The 22,190-nt window shown below is 44.5% G+C and overlaps 1 protein-coding gene across 1 annotated transcript in view; it reads right to left on the bottom strand.

Annotated features, from left to right (window-relative positions):
* Window positions 1-22,190, bottom strand: part of grin2aa (glutamate receptor, ionotropic, N-methyl D-aspartate 2A, a) — a 376,984-nt gene that overhangs the window by 171,245 nt on the left and 183,549 nt on the right. Inside the window, exon 2 of the mRNA XM_041206490.1 lies at window positions 18,402-18,994. Within this exon, the coding sequence (XP_041062424.1) occupies window positions 18,402-18,994 (593 nt within the window). The remainder of the gene's footprint in view (window positions 1-18,401; window positions 18,995-22,190) is intronic.

Here is a 22,190-nt window from a genome sequence, read left to right as displayed (position 1 = left end):
GTTAAAGACTTCTCAGGATGTTGCAAGCCCACTTGTCTGGCATCCAACTCTACAGTTTGGATCTTTGCCTATTTCTTGTTACATAAATGATAGCATTCCAGCGAACTCAAAGGCAACGGGTACCTCAATGCCCTCATCAGTTATTGTCACATTGAATCAGACAGGAGTGCAGCTTTACTAGATTCATACATTTTTAACTAAATATAGGTTTCACACAGCAGGGAGTAATAGACTTAACTGGGACTTGGAGGGAGAGTTGTGGAACATGGAATTTATTCTTTGTGCAGAGGAAATAACAACTGAATTATAAAGGTTTCTCGTGTGAGTAAAAGGTTGAATAGGTCTCTTTTTACAGCACAAATTTACATGTTATCAGACAATACCAAAGGGTTCAGATGGTGTCATAAAGCATGACAACAAAGCTCACACAGTTTGTAAATCCCATTTGAACTCTGAACGAGATTATGTCCTTGAAAGATACTCTGGTTGGCGCTAGTTCACCTAACACAGACGGAGTCCATAGGGACAGTTCTATGCTTTTTTAAACAAGCTTTCTTTCCCTTTAGCTCCAGGTGATGTGGTGGGCAGTAACAGATGACAGAACCCTGGAACAGAATTACACACATTGAACGACACAGATGCTGAGTATAATTTCATTGCATTTTGCAATTGATTCATTCATGGAGGATATTACAAAAAATATTGAAGAATTCAGCAAATAATAACAAAAGCTTCTCATACTTTCTGTCAGGGATTCTAATATTTTACAAAGAATTTAAATATAGAAACAGGCCATTCAGCCTGAGTGGTCTATGCCAGTGTTTATGTTCAACTGGAGCCTTCTTCCACTTACTTCCTCTAAAGCTTTCCTTCTATTTCTTTGATGTGTTTATCCAGCTTCCCTTTAACTGCATCAATGCTATCAACTTCACTTATTCCATGTGATCGCAAGTACCCCATTCTAACGAGTACCTGGGTAAAGACGTTTTCCATAAATTCCTCATAGGATTTATTAGCGACTATCTTATATCTAAGACTCTCATTTGGACTCCACAAGAATTGGAAACAATTCTGTATATCTACCCGACCAAACGTTTCCAGAATTTTAAAGGCATCTATTAGGCCTCAAAGATCTCCAATAATTTATTTAATACAATCTGTTATCTGCAGGGGGTGGGTGCTGTGGGGTACTGGTAATTTCACATGATGTGTAATCCAGTGGCCCAGGGGACATGGGTTCAAATCCCACCATTACAGCTGGTGGAATTTAAATTGAATTAATAAAATTTGGAATTGAAAGCTAGTCTCAGTAACAATGACCATGAAAGTATAATTGGGTCATACAGACTCAAAACATTAACTCTGTTTCTCTCTCCACAGATGCTGCCAGACCTGCTGAAATTTTCCAGCATTTTCTGTTTTTGTTTCAGATTTCCAGCATCTGCAGTATTTTGCTTTTATGAAAGTATACTCAATTGTTGTAAAAACCCATCTGGTTCACTAATGTCCTTTAGGGAAGGAGATCTGCCACCTGCCATCCTTACCTGGTCTGGCCTACACATGACTCCAGACCCACAGCCATGTGGTTGACTCTTAATTGCCCTCTGAAACAGCCTAGCAAGCCACTCAGTTCAAGGGGCAATTAGGGATGGGCAACAAATACTGGCCTTGCCAGAGACACCCACATCCCATGAATGAATAAAGAAATATAATCAGGTTGGTTAATACATGCATGCTTGCCAGTGCTATAGTTTATTCCACAATTGAACATTTCATAATTAGGGTTAATCAAAATAATTAAACCACGTGGATAAACTATGCTCTTTTTGTCCAGAAAGCTACAAGACCAATTTTAACTCTGGGCAAGTGGATGGGTTTTGAATGAGTTAAAATCTTAGATATGGGTTGATTTTAACTGAACATTGTTACGATCACAGCCAGTGTTAATCGCTGCGCAAACCAAATCCCAGAGGGAAACTTGGCATACGGGCCATACCCATTTTTTTTGTATTCTGAAAATGAGAAGGGGACATACTAATCTCAGCAGTAAGAAGTACACTTTTGGGATTTTAAAAATTAAAAGTAAAAGTTGTATTAACAAGAATAAAAGAAAACTTAAGCACACAAGATTACAGTTACACAGTTAAACTTAGTCTCACAAAACATTTCCCCTAAAAGACTCTCCACTTGGTCAGATTCCAAGTAAACACCTTCCAGACAACGCTCCTTGACAGATGTTTAGCTATTAAAATCCAGTACTATTACCCAAGGCAAAATGCTGTAGCATTAATAAAGGAATACCACATGACTGGTAACTCTCTTTCACTCTGCTGTGAAAATCCAAACTTCAGAATAAAACTGATTTTTTGCAGCCAAAGGCTTTTCTGGCTTGACAGGGGGCCGGTTCAAACCATATCTTCTCCTAGCCCAGAGCCACAACTCAGCAGGAAGATCTCACAGCTCCACAGCTCCTAAAAAGCTACAGCTATGCTAAGGCTTCCACAGAAACTCTAAAATACCTATTTTCCCTTTTATCTCAGATTCCATTGTTTTCACACCTCTTTGAAACCCAAATCTCTCCAAATATAAGATCTTTCATGTTTCCATCTCTTTGCTTTTGGGTCAATAAAATATAATACCCCCTTTCTATTTACCTATGGAGCTCCTGCAAGATGCAAACATGTTTCTTGTCACTTCTGACTTCCCCTTAATATTCAAATAAATTCTCAACTTATCTAAAAAGGCAAATGTTAGATTCAACCTGTTTACTTGTATTTCAAACCTGACACCGCCATCCTTTTCATGTTTTAAACCCCCCAGACAACCTGTTCGCTATTAATCTCTGCCAAGCTTAATTAATTTTTTTATTCATTTACGGGATGTGGGCTTTGCTGGCTAGACCAGCATTTATTGCCCATTCCTAATTGCCCTTGAGAAGGTGATGCTTTCTTGAACTGCTGCAGTCCCTGTGGTTTAAGTACACCCTCAGTGCTGTTAGGAAGGGAGTTCCAGGATTTTGACCCAGCGACAGTGAAGGAACGGGTGATATATGTCCGAGTGAGGATGGTGAGTGGCTTGGAGGGTGGTGGTGTTCCCAGGTATCTGCTACCCATATCCTTCTAGATGGTAGGGGTCATATGTTTGGAAGATGCTGAAAAAGGAGCCTTGGTAGTGCATCTTGCAGATGGTACACACTGATGCCACTGTTTGTTGGTGGTGGAGGAAGTGAATGTTTGTGGAAGGGGTGCCAATCAAGCGGGATGCTTTGTCCTGGATGGTATTCAGGCACTTGAGTGTTGTTGAAGCTGCACTCATCCAGGCAAGTGGACAGTATTCCATCACAATCCTGACTTGTGCCTTGTAGATGGCAAACAAACTTTGGGGAGTCAGGGGGTGAGTTACCCACCACAGGATTCCTAGCCTCTGACCTGCTCTTGTAGCCACAGTATCTATATGGCTAGCCCACTTCAGTTTCTGGTCAATGGTAACCCCAGGATGTTGATAGTGGGGGTTCAGTGATGGTGACGCCATTGAATGTTAAGGGGCGATGGTTAGATTGTCTCTAGTTTGAGGTGGTACTGTCTAGCATTTGTGTGGCACAAATGTTACTTGCCACTTATCAGCCCAAGCCTGGATATTGTCCTGATCTTGCTGCGTTTATACATAGACTACTTCAGTATCTGAGGAGTTGCGAATGGTGCTGAACATTGTGCAATCATCAGCGAACATCCCCACTTCTGACCTGATGATGAAATGAAGGTCATTGATGAAACAGCTGAAGATGGTTGGGCATAGGACACTACTCTGAAGAACTCCTGCAGTGATGTCCTGGAACTGGAAATCGTACACACACACAGCATTTTTCATTTAAAAAGAAATCCATTTCACACATTTGTCACAAATGCAAACTAGGCAGATGGGCACTTGAAAAGGAGCAGGTTACTAATCTGTTCAGATCTCAACCATTTGTGAAGTTAATCTGCAGGCAGACAAGGTGGCCACCTAAAGCAGGTGGCAGCCTCATAAATCTATACAAACCAGGATCTTGGGCCCACGTGCCATTTTAATCAAGGCTTATGCAGGAAGATCCTATGACTTAAATTAAAGCAGCTCTGGAGCTGATCTGTAGACCGGAGAGGCATTTCTGGTAAGTGGAACCAGGATGAGCACCTGAGGTCGGCATTCACCCATGAGCTGTCCAATTTTCACCTACTGGCCGCCAGTCTGTATCTTCCTCATGCCCGTTTTGGCAGTCTCCTTGTACATGGACTACGTCACCATCTTCTGTTCAGATCTCCTGTCAGTGTGCAGACTGACCAACCTCTGTGACCAGTTCGAACTGGCCTCTGGAACCAAGGTAAATTGCAGAAAGAGTGATGCCACGTGCTTTGGGAACTGGGCTGACCGATCCTTTGTTCCCTTCACCATCAGGTCAGACTGCATGAAGATCCTAGCGATATGGTCTGGAGAGGCTAGCATGTGCTAGAAACTGGAAGGAGCAAGTAGCTATGGTAAAACAAAAACTGGGCATGTGGGAGCCTCTATGGAACCTGGAAGATGTCAGGGATCTGAGACCTACTGAGAATGTAGGAGTCATGGACACTTCCTGGGGACTGTGCACAGACCTACCAGATGTGTTTGCGGTGGTGGCACACCAGCTGAACATTCAGTTCAGCGAGTGGAAGCCCTTGCAGTTAACATGGTTGACCACTTGTTGCCACAGAGTTCTGAGCACAGTCAACGGCACCCTGCCCCTGTGGGAAACCTGAGATCTGGGCAAATCCAAGCACTCTTGCATCCTGGCTTTCCTAGACCCTGGTGAAATGTGCAAAGTTATGTGCCTTTGTGAAGATGGCATCCATGACCTCATGGATGCATTTGTGGGTGGAGGTTTGTGATATCCAACAAAGGTCACCTGCAGAGCCCTGAAAGGAGCCACTGGAATAAAAATTCAGTGCTACGGTCACAGCCACTGGGAGTGGACGCCCTCCATGCACCAAATCCTGCAGCAGTTGGAAAATGTGATTGACCAATTTCCTAGACACGAGCAGTCTTCAGTGACACTGGTTCTCATTCATCTGCAGGAATAAAAGGCGGTGCCTATAGACCCTGGGTCTAGCTACACACCGACCAGCAACAGCTCATTGTGGCTCTTCAACGGTGTGTGTAGGACCCCCAGCCACCCCTTCTTCTAAAGGGTGCTGCTCCTCCTTTTGCCCAGCCAGGCGCCTCTGTCACTCTCTTCTCCTTTGTCTCTGCTCTCTGTAAGCCATGAAGCATGCAGCTAGGTCACCAGGCTCCATACTCCTGATGTACTCCTCCTGCAGGATCAAAGAGAGAGACACGTCGGTTGGCTTGGGTGTTCTAAGAACTTCTCTTGGTTAAGTCTGGAGGCCCCTTAATGCAACACAGAGAGTGCTGGCCACCACTCAAATGGCCACAGTTTGGTCCACTGCATGGCAGACCAAAATCCCACCCACCTCAGCCCCGCTCCACCTGACCAACTGGCAGAAGCTTCACCCACTGGCCTGCATGCAGGGCTCTCAGCTCAGACACAGGTATTCTCCTAACCCGCACTGCAAGGCTGTGCTATTAGCTTGAACCATGGGGCAAACTGATCCAAACCTGAATGATAACATGGCACGGGGCTGTGAGCGCCTCCACCAGTGACTGCCCCATGGACAGCTTTCACAAGGAGATTGTACAACACGCGCAATCGTCCAATTGTTCTGCAGTCCACTAAAAAGCTCATATGTTTGCAGTCTGTGCCTGAGGGGTGGAAAACTCTGGGGCAGTTGCTTGCACTTTCAGGCCTCTGCATTGGTTGAGTGGGCAGATAAGCTAGAGGCCCAACTCCAAGCATGTCAATGTGGCTGCGCCTGAACTGTCTTAGCTGCAGAGGAACGGTCACTTTATATAAGGTATCCTTAAGACGTGGCCACTTCCCTCCCCCACCCACCTCCACCCACACTTGTGCACTACCATCAACTGGAGTGCAGCCATTGCCCCTCCACCACACCCTCCCAACTCGCCTCAACCAGAGTGTTGCTCTTGCCCCCCGCCCCCAACTCTCCTCAACCTGAGTGCTGCCCTTGCCCCCTCCCAACTCACCTCAGCCAGAGTACTATCCTTGCCCCCCTCCCAACTCACCTCAGCCAGAGTGCTGTACTTGCACCACCCCCAAACTCATCTCAGCCAGAGTGCTGTACTTGCACCACCCCAAAACTCATCTCAGCTGAAGTGCTACCCTTGCCTCCCCCAATGTGCCTCAACCGGAGTGCTGCCCTTGCCGCCCCCCCCCCCTTCCCCCCATCCCCCACCCTCCCCCACCCCCCCCAACTCACCTCAACTACAGTGCAGCCCTTGCACCGGCACTGCACTGTTAGCCAGCCGGGAAAAAAGAAACTTGCCTGTGCCCTCGCCTGAATGCGTGGTGCCTCAACTTTGAGATCCAACAGGCAACCCTTACGAATGCTGCACAACGTTACTGTACACTCACTTCCGAGTTCCCCTTGAAGTGCAGCTCACTAGGTGCATGCCTTATAAATGCTGTTGTGAAACACATCGGCATGGTGCTCGGATGATTCAATATGGAGGGATGAATCTGGCAAGCTGGGCTTAAAATGATATGCAGACATATTACAATGAAGTTCCCGACATCCAGCAGCTGGAAACATGGCCCGCCATTGACGGGCAGAGCGGACGATTGCAAACATGTTTCATGATGGCATCAAACTGTTTTTTGGGCTTTCCGCCGTATTGCCCACTCACTCCTGACGAGACGCCTGCTGCCAATGGGAGCAATCGATTCTGCCTACCACGGTCCACCTTCTTATGGAATGTGCCTTTGCAAAGAAGTTCTGGAGAGAAATACAGACATTTTGTCAAGGTTAATCCAGAGCATGTCTGTGACACAGGACTCTGCTCTATGGACTGTTCCCAGAGACGCACACCGAGACAAACATCAACTGCAGCTGAAGGGTCATCAACTTTCTGGAATAACCATTTTGAAATATTTCTAATATTTCTTTTTATTGTATTGCAGCACCTCAGAATCCAACATGATTGGTGTAGAAGATTTGGGGCAGCATTTTCCCCCCCATCAGGGAGGTTATGCGGGAGCGGGTGCGAGCAGGTGGGTTCCCGATCGGCGCACCCAATTGTGGGCCCGCCACCATTTTACGTGGGCGGGCCAAATAAGGCCCGCCCAGCATGACGTCCGCCCAGAAGCGCTGAGTGCGCCTGTGCGGGCGGGAGGGGGATTCCCTGAGCTGGGAGCACGCTCTTTCGCGCATGCACACAAAACAGTGCACAGGTCTCCCTGAGGCAAAGTGATGCCTCAGGAAAATCAGTGTTACTTTTAAAAGCCTAATTAAAAGTGGAAAAAAGTTTAAGGACATGTCCCTTCAAGTGAAACTGTCGCATGAGATGGGATATGTCCATTACTTTTATTAAAAAACATTTGTGAAATTATAAATCTTACATGAAACCTCATCCCGCCTGTGGACGACGTTTCATGCATTATCCAAAGGCCGCCAGACCGCCCCGCCTTCCCACCGACCTTATGGTTGGACAGGCAGGCCCATTAAGTTCATTAATTCATTTTTTAATGGCCATAATAGGCCGTTGACAGATCAGTGGGGAAACAGCCGAGTCAGCTGCGCACCCACTGAACTGAAAATCTAAATGACACAGGGTGACGTCAGGATGCATGCTCGTTGTCACCCCGCGTCATTATATGTGTTTGGTGAGTGGGCCCCGGGCCCGCTGGCCGACTGGAAAATGCTGCCCTTGAATATCATTGCACTTCCTGCAATGACCATTTTGAAATGTTTGTAATGTTCTTTTAGACATTTTATGAATAAAATACATCTTTGCAAAAAAAAAAGTTTTGTCATTTAAATATGGGCCAGTGGTTAAACTAGCCAGGATCTCTTGCAACCTCTGCCAGGCAGGAAATCAACTCACCAGAGCAATTTATTATCAAAAATATTCTGAATTAAAATCTCTTCCACTGCGTCTAATTCTATTTTTCCCAATGTTTCCAGCATTATAAGTTTCCATTATAAGAGATGAGGTAAATAGCTCAGTTGGCTATTGCTAGAGACAAAGAATACTTTTAAGGGTTATCTGTTCTTATTCTTTAATACAGAATCACAGGATCTTTACTGAGCAGAAGGAGGCCATTTGGCTCATTAAGTCTGCGCCGGCTCTCTGAAAGAGCTCTGAAAGCGCATTCTACCTAGTCCGACTCTCTGCCTTACCCCTGTAACGTTACACATTCTTTCTTTCCAGATAGCAATCCAATTCCCTTTTGGATACCTTGATCAAACCTGTCAGGATGTTCAATCCAACAACTACAGAGAGAGAACAAGGCCAGCAGTTTGATCCAATTATGTCATCAAACTTAGCCAACTAGATAATTTATGAACAACAAAGTTACAAGTGGGTCATAGTCAGCCCCCTGAGTGAAGATATTTATCATCTCACTGTGGTCTAAGACAGACCATAGGTGTGAATAAATAAAACAAGATATCATTATAGTCACCAGACTCCTTGTGTTGTGTTGACACTCCTTTAAACATTAGTACATCATGAAGTCTGCAGCACATATGTTGTATCAGCCACCATTGCTCTGCTGTCCTGTTACATTTGTACATTTGCGCACAGAAGCAGAGATGATACTGAATGCTGCTGAAGACAAGAAACACCTGAAGAATTGCCAATTTCACTATAAAATTTCAACAAGATCACATTTGGTGTGTGATTGTCTTTAATTCATCAATTATAAAAGCTGCATTTGCACAGTTCCTCTGTATATTGATGTTATTTCAGCTAAAAATATACAAAATTAATTTCCACAATTTCCTGCTTTAACTTTGGTGGAAGCCCACAAGAAACTGCTATTTCTCCATTCCTGACTCCCACCCTTGTAATCTGGCTGAATTCAGGAAAGGGAATGCCATCACTCTCTCGGCTTAGTGTGTCTAATTTCAATGGTAAAGTAATCTCTGGTATTGACATCGGGAAACAAATACCATCTCCCTGCATAGTCCACAAACTACCTGCAAAATCTGATGGCAAGAAAGGCCTTGGGCAGGAGTCAATGTTAGGGTGCATAACTGAGGCCTGGAAGTTAAAATCTCGCTGGCCTTAGGTGTCAGAGTGGGCCAAATGGTTTAGCACTTCTTTCAGTCCTCCCACATCCCTGATTCCCACCTTAAGTTAAAATGGGGCTAAGACTGTTAACTTATTATTATAATATCTATTTCTTGGACATTGACAGCTTAACCAAACCACTAGAAAGAGTACAGATTAATACAAGTTGTCAATGTGTGTTCCATAAGGAGTCATTCTGCCCTGACAGGGGGCAATTGATACACTCCAAAATTAGTTTATATAGTTCAGGTTAGAGGTCTTTTAGAAAAGTTTAAAGCTACTTACACCAAGGCCCAGATTTTCCTGGAGTTGAACTCCCACCTCCATTTCCAGCACCAGCTATTTTTGCTGGCATAGGATAACGGTCCAGGTAGTGAAACTACAACCTGCACTCCGAATATGCCCGGCCTCATTTTGGGGGTAGGCATCTCATACCTACTATTTTAGTGGAGTTGAGCCAGCTTCTCCATGACCCCTCAGAGGAGTTGTGAGCCATAGTCTGGATTCGGGAACCTTTTGAAAGTTAAGTTCAAACGTTCTTGCCCATTCCCCCATACCCTTTATATGCTGCCATGGCACCGCCATGCTCCCCATGTCACTTCCATGACCCTCTCTGTGTCCTCAATGCCCCTTCCATGGCCTCTATGCCCTCCATGCCATCTCCATGCCCTTCTTTGGCCACCATGCCATCTCATCCACACCTTTCCAATGTGTACAATCTACAGAACCAATGAACCATATAATAACAATGTCAAGTGTCGAATTTCTGAGAAAAGAAACAACCATTCAGAAATTTTCTTTCAAAAAACTGTTGTTTCTACAACTCAATAAAAGTGTCAATCAGACAGAGCAATTATAGTATCAGTAATAGAAGCTTTAACGACTTCACATCTCTTAATCTTACCCAATTAAACATTTAGACATTGACAAAGAGATCACAGAAAAAATAGCTTACTACAATTACAAAAATAGGTCAATAAAGCAAAGCAAACACTCCACTCAGTTGTCAAAACGGAACTCCTGCTGAGCTAATGTATTTGTGATTCTTGGAGCTCAGCCAAGCATTCATAATGAAACAGGTGGAGAACTCAGATGGCTGGCCATCTATTTCTACAGAAATAGTTCCCAGATGTCTTATTTTAATACAACTGAGTAAAATGCCCAGAGAACCAGCCTGCCTCAGTGCTCAGCCACCTCCTGTGGTTGCCTATAATTTGCTTATGGGATCAGCGGGCCTGACTCCATCCTGCATCTGCCTTCCCCGAGTGACGATTAGGCTAATGGGGCTCTTTAAACCAAGGCTGGTCTGCCAAGTCAGGAAATTTCCAGACTCAAGCTACCCGCCTCAGTAGCGAAAATCCAGCCCTTGCTGTCTACTGGCATACATACTGCAGAGGTTTTCGAAGTGCACAAAGAATGAAATATGCAAGGAAGCCAGACAGCTTCGCCCAACAAACCCCCTTGATTGCGGAGTGCTGACAAAAGATTCACTCATAGTGTGTCCTATCCCTCCCCATCCCCACCAGTGTACAAAGGGGTCAAAGCTTGGAACTCCCTCCTCTGTCCTTGACAAACGGGATAGAATCCCAGTTTAACCAAGTTAAGCACAACTTCTGGTCTCCCCTTTCCAACTAGAAATCAAGCTTTCCATCCTGTCCAGTCCCATGAATGTTGGGGGCAATATCTGCATGTTGCATAAAATATAAGACTAGAAATTACACTGATATCATTAAGTTAATGCCTATATTAAAATTGCCATTTGCCTTTGTGTCAAAACTACAGTGGAGGAATCAGCTGGGAAAATAACCTTGCAGCGTTTTTCTACAAATTGTAGTGAAGAGGGAAGCCATTTGACTCATTCAGCTTATCCTTCCATAGAAAGCTACACAACAGTCTCTAACTCTGGAATGATTTCTAAGAGGAGGATTTTCCCCTCGTCGGGCAGGCAGGTCCAGGAGCATCTATGCAACGGTCCACCGCCCACGATTGGGCCGCGAGCACGATTTCACACTGGCTGGCCAATTAACGGCCAGCCAGCATAAATCATGGCTAAAATACTCTTCGCTACCTGGGTGGGGTGAGGTGGGGTGGGGGAGGAGGGCAAGCACAGAAGTCAGCGCACGCTGGTGCGCTCAGTTAAAGCTCCCTGAAGGCACAGAGCTGCCTCAGGAAGCTTAAGTTTTCTAACATTAAAAATAAAGATTTTAAAATTAAGGTAAACATATCTCCTCATGTGACTCTGTCACATGAGCAGGGACATGTTAAAAATTAGATTTTAAAATGTTTCTTTTATTTTTAATTAACATCGGAAACCTCATCCCGTCTGTGGCCACTTGGCCTTTTTGCCCACTTGCCATCCTTAAGGTTGGACGGGCAGGAAAAAATTCACTTTAATTAATTTATTAATGGGCTTAACAGCCCTCTTAATTGTTGGAGGGCCCATTGCCAACTCCCACATGCACCCGCCAATCGAAATATCGCGTTCGTGCATACCGAGCTGAAAATCCAGCCCCAAGATTTTGCTTCCACCATTCTATCAAAGAGATTATTGACCCCTTTCATGTCTTTCAGTGATCCAATTTTGCCAGTGCTTCCTGAAAAATTCCTGAACATTTCATTTATATTTATACATGGAATATGAGTATCTCTAGTAAGGCCAGCATTTATTACCCATCCCTAATTTTCCTTGAGAAGGTGGTGAGCCACCTTCTTCAACTGTTGCAGTCATGTGATGTAGGTGCACTCACAGTGCGGATGGGGGATGGAATCCCAGGTTTTTTGACCCAGTGACAATAGCCAGAACTTTCTGTCCCTGTTGGCGTCAGGCGTCTGGCAGGTGTGAGTGGACAATATGACAAGAAGGCCAAAAATCGGTTTTACACTGTCATAAAACCAGTTTGCAATCAACCAATCCACCCATCAATGGCAAGCCGCCTTTCCCACCATCTAACATTGGGAACCTAATTTCAATACATTTGCATTTCATCATATTGTCTGCCTGACAGAATCACACCCCCCATGCTGGGTCATCCGGACACATTGGCATGGTGTTTCGCAGCTGCATACGTGACGTGTACCTGGCGAGCTGCACTTTACTCGGGACTTTGAGGTTTGTTTGCCTACCTTGCTTTGGGCAGCACTCGCGGTCATCACCACCAGGTTTCGCAGGCAACACCGCATCAATTTTAGGGAGGCTGACAGGCAGGTATCTACTTACCAGACAAGCTGTAAGATGGGGATGGCTTTTCAATGGCTGTAGGGCTAGGGCTTGCTTGGGGAAGTGGAAGAAGTGGCCTCATGCAAGGGGAGAGGCCACAGGGCTAGGGCAGTACTGGGGAAGGGGGGTATCCCAGGGTGTGTGTGGGGGCACATGTTGATCTATGCAAGTGGCCTCAGGAGGATGAGGGCTGAGGGGCCGTCTCCAAAGGAGATGAGGCCAAATGAAGATGTGAGGATGTGTTTGAGAGAGTGAGTGAGATGCCAGCGAAGGTATGTTGGACTTATGTGTGCGTGAGTTCAGAATGATGAGATGGTTGCCTAACCCTGATGGCATGGATGAGATCATTCATCCTCTTTCTGCAATGGATGGCGAACCTCTTCTGTGTAGGTTTGCGTGCGGCCCTCCAGGACGTCCAAAAGACATTCCAGGGATGCATCAGAAAAACGGTGGGCTGGAGCCTTCTTGCCTTTCAAGGCCATGTCTTCTGCGGAGAAGTCCTGGGCTGTAAGCATCGAGAGCTGTGCATGCAACTGCCGTTCAAATATGGTGCCAAGCGTGAAGATGCAGCGATAAGACGGCATAGCTGGCGAATCGGAGGAAGCCCGCCAACAGAACAGCGTATTTCTTGTGACTGCATAAATACTGAGGCAGGAAGGGGACGATACAACGTGAAAGCCCACCATTGTGGCTGGCAGGTAAACACACCCGCTACTACACTTAGTGCAACTTTGGGACAATTCCGCCAGTCAGGGTGGTGTGTGACTTGGAGGGGAACTTGCAAGTGCTGGAGTTCCCATGCATCTGCTGCCCCTGTTCTACTGGGTAGTAGAGATTGTGAGTTTGGAAGGTGCTATCGAAGGAGCCTTGGCGAGTTGCTGCAGTGCTTCTTGTAAATGGTGTATGCTGGTCCAAGCAAATGGAGAGTATTCCATCACACTCCTGTCTTGTAGATGGTGTACAGGCTTTGGGGAGTCACAAGGTTAATTACTTGCCAATTCCTAGTTTGTTCTTTGAGCCTTTGTCTTGCAGTTATGTTTTAAATTGAATATTTCTCCAGTTTAATGATTTTATTCTGCTTACACACATTCATAGGGCAGAATTTTGCCCTTGGTGGGCATGTGGGCCCCACTGGTTTGGCAGCTGGCGGACAGCCAACCCCCGCCACCGAAACAGGGCCCGCCGCCATTTTGTGTGGGTGGGCCAATTAAGGCCAGCCCAGTGGCCTTCCCAACAGGAAGCGCTATGCGCTATGTGCTTCCTGTGCAGGGGGTGGGGGGTGGGGTGGAGGGAGTCCCCAGCTGTCAAAGTGCGCTCTTTCGCGTGGGTGCGCGAAGGAGCGCACTGCTGCGTGAGACTAAGTGCTGTCTCAGGGAGATTAGTGACAGTGCACAAAAGTTGAAAAATAAAAATATTATTAACATGTACCCCACATATGACAATGTCACACGAGATGGGACATGTTAATAAAAACGACATAAATTTTATTAAACTTTTTAAAAATGGACATGAAATCTCCATCCATCCATCGCCAGTGGATGAGGTTTCATGTATTATCAAGAGCCTGCTGGGGCTTCTGGCCTGCCCACCAGTCTCAAGGTTGGACGGGCAGGTCTTTAATGATCTTAATGAGCCTGTCAGTGGCCTCAATTGGCCATTGACAGGTCGGAGGGCGGACAGCTGATTTCGCTGTGACCCCGCCTTCCTAAAAATTGAAAGGGACCGGGATGACATCGGGGGTTCCTCCCGACGTCATTCCGTGTCATTTTCCCGTTGGTGGGTCGCGCCCCGCCCCCAAATCACCAATGGGAAAATTCTGGCCATAAAGTATCGTCTCATTCACCTTTTCTCAAGGCCGAAGAGGTTGTTTTTTTAAAAATATTTCTTTACTGATGCCATGATGTGGCTTGATTTTAACGCAGGGTGGGGGGAGAGGGGATGGGATCGTGCATGAGGGGCCCAAACTGGCAACACACCCAAAAAGCATGAAGCAGTGGTGAAGCCCAGGTGATTTTAATGGCTGAACTTTTCTTTTATAAATCTGTCTCCCACCCAAAACCAGCAATAATGATGACCAGTAGACCAAAGCAGGAACTAGGGTGGGATTTGGATCCAGGGGAATGGTCCCCAGCATAAGGGAGGTGGTGGGGTTGGGAGAGTGGGGTCTGCTGTGCATATGGAAGAAGAGGTAAGGCCAGCACCAGGGAGTCTTCAGGACTCCTTGCAGGGACCTGGGATGCCAACCTACTTCTCCTAGCCCACAAGGATTCCTATAAAAGCACACAAGACCTGCAGCAGTCATTTTATTACCTCCACTGAGGCAACAAGGATTCCCTGTCACAGCCAGAAATCCCACTGGAAGCCTACCATATTATTCCAAATCAGAGTGACCCTGAAAACCAAGAAACAGCACAAGTTATGTGACTGCTTACCATGATTGCAGCTAAGTTCCACCAGAGCAGGAAATCCTGCTCTTGTTGACTTCCGTTTACCAGTTGCCTGCAGATTGATTATCTTAAGGTTTCCTCGGATCTGTCATTACCCAGATATTTTTGGGTGCCTTTGCAGCAAAGAGATATGCTACATGAACAGCATGATCCATGGGTATATAGAAAACAAACTACTTGTGACGTGAATACGATAAGTTGTTTGCCCCTCAGCAGTTAAAAATTTAAGTACCTTAATGTCACTATTTAGTTAATAAATCAGCACCATAAAACACCGGCCTTTCTTTTCAACCACAGTTCCCTAAACATTGATTAGTACCATCTGTTTTTTGCATCACATTCGGAAAGAGCTGTGAGTAGACCATAGAATGGATGTGCTCTTCAGTGATTTGCAGATAATGGATAGTTTGCAAAACTGGAGCAGAAATGTTGTCAGAGGATTATGGTTTTCAGTCAGTAATCTTGTTTTCATAAGGGCAAATGCCTATAGCGTATTTAGGTGTCAGTGATCTGATAAGTCAGATGACATTTGTTTGCTTATATTTTAACCCAAGCAAAGCAAGCCAGACCCAAAATAATATATAATTCATAACTGAGAACAGTAAATGCTGGAAATACTCAGAAGATCAGGCAGCAACTGTGGAGAGAGAAACAGAGTTAACAATTCAGGTCTGTGATCTTTCATCCGAACTGAGAAAAATGAGAAATGCAATAGGTTTTGAGTAATTGTAAGAGGGGAGGATGGAAAGAACAACAAAAGAGAAGATAGGTGATGGAGTGGAAGGCAGAAGAAATGACAAAAGGTTTCATTGTACAAAGCTAAAGGGTGTGATAATGAGACAAATAAAGAGACAAAGCTTTCACTTTGTACCATGAAACCTTTTGTCATTTAATCTCTCCTACCTTTCTTCTTCTTCCTACTCTCTCCCTTTCATTTGCTCAAAATCTGTTACATTTCTAGCTCTTAGTTCCGATGAAAGATCCTAGACATGAAACGGTGGGTAGAGTCTTCTGCTCTCACTGGTGGCAAGCTTGGAGGCAGGAACAGTATTTAATTAGGCAGGATGGTGGGATACCAGAATAGTGCTGTCTTCCCACTTCCATCAGAATTAAGTCCTGGGCAGCAAGGTTCATGGTTGTCAACCTTCCTGCCCTGCCACTTAATGAGGCCCTTAAGTGCCCAATTAATGACCATTTAAGGGCCTTACCACCACTGGTATTAACCCGGTGGCAGACCTTTGTTGCTATGCAGCATGCATGATAGATAAAACTGTGCAACCATCTTGTTACCCCTAGAGGGTGGGGGGAGGTCAAAGGCACTCAGTGCCTGATTGGGGGGGGCTCAATATGAGGAAAGGAGGGCGGGGGCACTGAGACGCAACCCTTGCCCTTGCTGCCAATCCCCCTCCATCCCTCTCCCAGCAACCCCCACCCCAAAAAACCACCCGCTCCCCCACATTACTTATCTGGGACCTGGGTTGGTCTGCAATCCTGTGAAGCCAGTAGGTGTTTTTCCTACATAAGCCACCATCTCACTTGTGGCATTGTTAAGCACCAGAGCTGCCAGTCTCTGATTGGCTGGCAGCTCTCGGTAGGCAAGACTCCCACCCTCAGGGTCTTGATTCCAGGGTAAGGCCCAAAGCTGGCCTCCTACTGCCTGATTGGCTTGCGGTTTGGCGGGCCTTTCCAAAAAGAGGCAGTGCAGGTCTCTTGCTGGCTCTTGCTGGCGAGACCCCCAATGCTTCATCCAGATTCTGCCTGTTAACTCTGTTTCGCTCTCCACAGATGCTGCCTGATCTGCTGAGTATTTTCAGCATTTTCTGTTTATATTTCAGATTTCCAATATCCACAGTTTTTTTGTTTTATACAATCCATAAAATTATACTGCCCAGAAGGTCATTTAGCCCAGCGTGCCTGTGTTAGCTCTTTGAAAGAGCGATCCAATTAGTTCCAATCTCCTTCCCCAACGCCCCGCAAATTTTTCAGTTTCAAATATCTACCAAATTCTTTTGAGTTTTGTTGAAACCAGGACATCACTATACTCCCATCCTTCCACAGTGGAAAGATGCTTCAGATGCAAGTGGACGATTGTCATCTGGATCTGAAGGGTTTTTTTTAAATAAAGTTACAAATAAATGTAAAAGGAATCATAACACCCATGGCAAAACTTAGAAACTATGACAACACTTCTCAAAGTGACTCTGTCTTGGCAATGACCTAGTCTTCAATGAAACTCCATAATATTTGCAGAACAAGAAGTATTACACAGAGCAGTGAAACAATAACTGATTTTAACTGCAGGTGAACTTTCAGATAACCTAGATTTAGAATGGATTAGCTGTTGACCAGCCCTTCAATCTTTCACTCCTCTCTCCCCACCATATTTGTAAACTATGGACAGAAATTGACCATTGTCATGCAGGCTCGGCGGAGGCGGGCAGGGGTGGTCAGGAAGCCAACTACTGCCCGCAATCGAGGCTGGAAGGCGACTTCACTCTGGCTGGTCAATTAAGGCCTGCCCGGGGTGAAACGCGGGCAGCAGTGCTCAGTGTGAGCGGGGCGAGTGCGAACTTCGCCCATGCGCACGAGTGAGCGCTTGGAAATCTCCCTGAGGCACAGAGTTGCATCAGGGAGATGAAGAGTTTAAGAAAAAATGAAGAGGTTAGAAATGTTATAAAACATCTCCCCTCATGTGACTCTGTCACACAAACAGGGATATGTTATCAGTTGAATTTTAAATTTTTTACTTTATTTTTATTTGCTTTAGGAAACCTCATCTCGCCCGTGGATGAGGTTTTCTAAAATGTGCAAAGGCTGCTTGGGCCTTTTCGCCTGCCTGCCAACCGTAAGGTTGGATGGGCAGCGGAAAGCTCTATTTAATTGATCCTTTAATGGCCTTGGCAGACCTTTTTTAATTGTTTACGGGTGCAGTGCCAACAAGGCACATGTCTGCCGCCCGAAGTATCGTGAGACTGCGCGTTGACATCGAGACGCTCGCCCGATGTCAACACGTGTCATTTTATGCTCAAGTGGGTAGGGCACCTGCCTGCCGCCGAGCTAAAAATTTTGCCCTATGTTTTAAGCAGATTCTTTTAAATTATTTTATTTTTACAATTCATCTTTGCCTTCTCCTGCATCTCCTGGCATAATGCTCCAGTTTTCCTGCTACGAGATCAGATAATAGCCTGCTTCAAGATTTCTTTAATTACTGTTTTGACTTTGGCTGTGAGAAAGTGTATGAAAGTACCCTCAGTTGAAAAGTCCTCGAATTTTCCCTACTTCCATGTCTGGAAGCACCTGCCTTTTTAGTCAACAGCTCTTTTGATCACATCTGTCAGATTAGAAACCCAAGAAAAACATCCTACTATTTTATCACGTAGCTGGCCAGAGTTCTATAATGTGCAGCAATAGTTCATTCAAATCAGACTTAAAGGAGGCATTATCTGTCCACAAACTCTATCCATGGCTATTTTGTTTTCTTTATATCCTAGCAGCATTTCATTAATAGAGAATTAAATATAGAAGTGTTAAAAACTGTGCGAATTTGTAGGTTTTCAGCATATACATCAGGAACTTACTTGTGCAGTGAAAGAAATGGAAGAACTTTCCTTTCCAATTGGCCGTAGCAACTTGTTTTCGCTTCAGGAATGTATCCATATTGTTCCATCATGGCAGAAGCAGCTGTTGTTATGATCCCAACACCATCTGTCACCCGCTCTGTAAGGGTGTAGTCCCACTCATCATATGACACGGAAATCAGCCCAGCTGGAAACTCCTCCGGTATGATGTCCGTGTTACCTGTTACCAAACTGGGCACAATCCAGATGAAACCATAGCCTGTAAGGCCCAATGAACGGGCTTCTTCCAGTATAAAAATGGCTTCGTCTTTCGAACAATACAACAGAATGACTGACGACTGTATTTTTTTCAGTTGGATTTGAGCCTTTGAATCCCCGTCAACAGCATCTAACGTGATGGTATTGAGTAGCTCCCAGCCCACAAAACTGTTTTCAACTGTAGTTTTTAATATACTAATAAACTCATGGTATCCAGGGAAGGTGCTGGTTACAATTGAAAACACATGCCAGTCATATTCTTCCATGATATTTAGCATCACTCGAACTTGTTGGTGAATGGAAGCACCAAACTGGAAAAATGTCGACTTCAGATCCTGCAATTGAATTAAGAAGCATTTTAATGGTAACAATTGAAAAATAAACAGTCAATAAGATTCACTATATACAAGAGTCAATTAAAACCCAATAGACAAGTATACAATAACTTGAATAGGTGAATTTAATGTGGTAAAACATCCCAAGATGCTTCACAGAAGCAGTTTCAGATAAAATTTGATAGAGTTACATAAGGAAGTATTAAGGCCAAAAACTTGATCAAAGAGGTAGGTTTTAAGGAGTGCCTTAACTGAGGAGAGAGAGATAGAAAGGTTAATATTCCATTTAACAATGTAACATTCTGGTGTGAGACTGTCTTGATTATATGTTACAATCACCACTGTTCAACAGATCATGATTGACAGGTTTTCTTACCTTTGAGCCCAAAGATCAATTTTTCATTATGTAAAATGGCATAGTATTAGTAACAATCAACATGTTCTCAATTGTGTCTATTGATCCTTCTTAATCCATGATGTTTTCACAACAATGTGCTTCCAATAATTAGACAGGAGCTTCTCAACATCCATTCAAAGCATTTGGCAGCAATCATTGGCATCGGTTCAAAGGGCCAAGAGTTTAAACTTATTTTAAAGTTGCACTGGAAGTATATACACAAATCTGCAAACTGCAGCTGCTGAACCATTGTGCTGAAGAGAATAAATTGCATCCAAACAATCCTAACTGGGTCAAGATTCAGGTTCCTCTAAATGGCCAAATTTAGGACTGCATCAAAGTATGTTGGATTCAAAATTTACCTTTGGTGAAATCATAGCATTGTAGATTTAATGCCATACTTACTTACCAATGTCATTTCAAAAATATTTAGGTCAATTTTAACCCAGCTTGCCAAGTAGAAACCATTCAAGTGGGCAGTTACACCACCTGTGGTACACACCTGCTGACATGCCCCATTGATCCCACAGGCTGCAATTTTCACCTGCTCAGAAAGACATCTGGTAGAAACCAGCGGGATCCTTCTTAAACACACATGTCAGGCTCTAATGATGTCACTGAGGTCCCAGTGCTATTTTAACTGGGTGCCTAAATAGGAAAACAGCTGTGGCTTCCTCACCAGGTCAACCTAGCATGAAAGAGGAGTCATATACCAGAAAAGCACCAAAAAAATCTTTAATTTTTAACTTTCCTTGTAAGACCAGAAGAATTACGTGTAGGCTCTGCAAGAAAAGGTTAGAGCACCCCTAATCCAGGTCCCCCTTCCCCAATTGATTTATGTAAGTATCAGGGACCTTCATCAAGTTCCTGCCACATGACATTGCACTCCTGCCTACCAGCTAGCTGCCATTTCCCATCTCTTTTGGATTCTGTTCTGCCTTCCCCAGTCCAATTCCTGCCCCAATTAAAATCAGGGTTGTTAACACCAAAAGCAAGGACTTTTTCATAAAATTTTGGATATATGTGAATCTTTAGCGAGTGTCAGCAAGCTTTGGAATGATGGACAATGTGTCCACAATCACATTCTGGCTAACTTTTACATGTCCACCCTTCTGATAGAGTTTATGGGCAGAATATTACCGTAGGCATGTGGAGGCAGGCCTGACACACTGATGCATAAAATGATGTGCAATGACATCGGGCGTGCGTCCCGACATCATGGCACATCATTTCGATATTTCATTCAGCGGGCGCACGCCAGAGGCGGCTGCTCGCCCACCTGTCAACGGCCTATTAAGGCCATTAAAAAAATAATTTAACTTGTTAACAACGCTGCCCGTCCAACCTTAAGGTTGGCGGGCAGACGAAGAGCCCAAGTGGCCTTCGTGTTTTTCAGGAAACCTCACCCACCAGCAGGATGCGGTTTCCTGAAGGTTTTATAAAATAAATAAATACATTTTACTTACTTCACAAACAGGTCCCAGCATATATGACACTGTCACATGAGGAGACATGTTTAAATACATTTTCACTTTATTTATTAAAAAGTTTTTACAACCATTCAATCTCCCCGAGGCAGCTCTGTGCCTCAGGGAGATTGCTGAGCTCTTTCGCTGCATGCGCAAAAGAGTGCAGGTCCCAACTCTCCCTCCTTCCCCTGCCCGCACAGGTAGTGCTGAACACTACCGACAACCCCCTGCCCACTCGTTGGGGCCTGCTTGAATGATCTCTGCGAAGCCACTCCAATTATCTAGTTATCTGGCCTCCATCACTGTTCTTCGTCATGGACAGGCAACAGTCCCAGCAGTGCCACTGCTCCTTGCTACCTTACAACAGTAAAATGAGGGCAGGAGAGGCCGCCACTTTTCAGTCAGCGGGTGGGGTCACCACCTTTGCATAAAATTCAATCCTAGTTTTCCCTTAAATGCATCTATAATATCTGCTCCAACTACATGTGATAGCAAGTTCCATATTCTAACCACTCTCTGGGTATAGAAGTTTCTCCTGAATTCCTTATTGAATTTATTAGTGACAAATTTATATTTACGACCCCTGGTTTGGGAATTCCCCACAAGTAGAAACATTTCTGCAACCTATACATGATTAAACCCTTCCAAAATTTGAAGGATATCTATTCTGAACAGAAGCAATTCTGAACAGAAATGAGCATTACTTGGCAGCAGCTTACCCTGCAGGAAGTATTAAGTGAACTACTCCAGCGCATGTAATACAAAATTCTGAAGAATAAATTACATTTGCTTCCCTCTGGAGTTTTCATCAGCTTTCTGATGTGCATTTCTATCTCCCATTTGATGAAATATTGGAAGAATAAACTGAGCATCTGTATATCATTCATTCCGGACCAAGCAAAAATAGTGCTGTATATTGTAGATCTAGGTTTAGTAAGGCACAACATGTTGGCAAAGTCTGCACATAACACATTTCACAGGATTTGACTCAATACAATCTGTATTGTAGCAAATTTGCAATGCAAATTAGATGCCATCAAAACCAATTGACTTTTTGGATATTTCAAATGAATACCTTCTCTTTACAGTATCCACATCCAATCATATTTGCTGTTATAAATAGAGTATCCGTTTTCATATCAAAATCCATTTTACTTCATGTATAACGGTGTTCTTAAAGCACCAACTTTTTTTTCATTAAATGAGTAATATTTGCAAATCTCAGTTCTTGGTCTTCAACCTGTTCTGTGATATCGCAGATTGTATAATATGCTTATAACTGTTTTTTTCAACTAAAAGAAAGTTGAACCCAATTTCAGCATCATTTTGA

The sequence above is a fragment of the Carcharodon carcharias genome, chromosome 15 (assembly GCF_017639515.1).
Source record: "Carcharodon carcharias isolate sCarCar2 chromosome 15, sCarCar2.pri, whole genome shotgun sequence".
Taxonomy (NCBI): domain Eukaryota; kingdom Metazoa; phylum Chordata; class Chondrichthyes; order Lamniformes; family Lamnidae; genus Carcharodon; species Carcharodon carcharias.
This window is presented reverse-complemented; position numbering and strand designations above follow the sequence as displayed.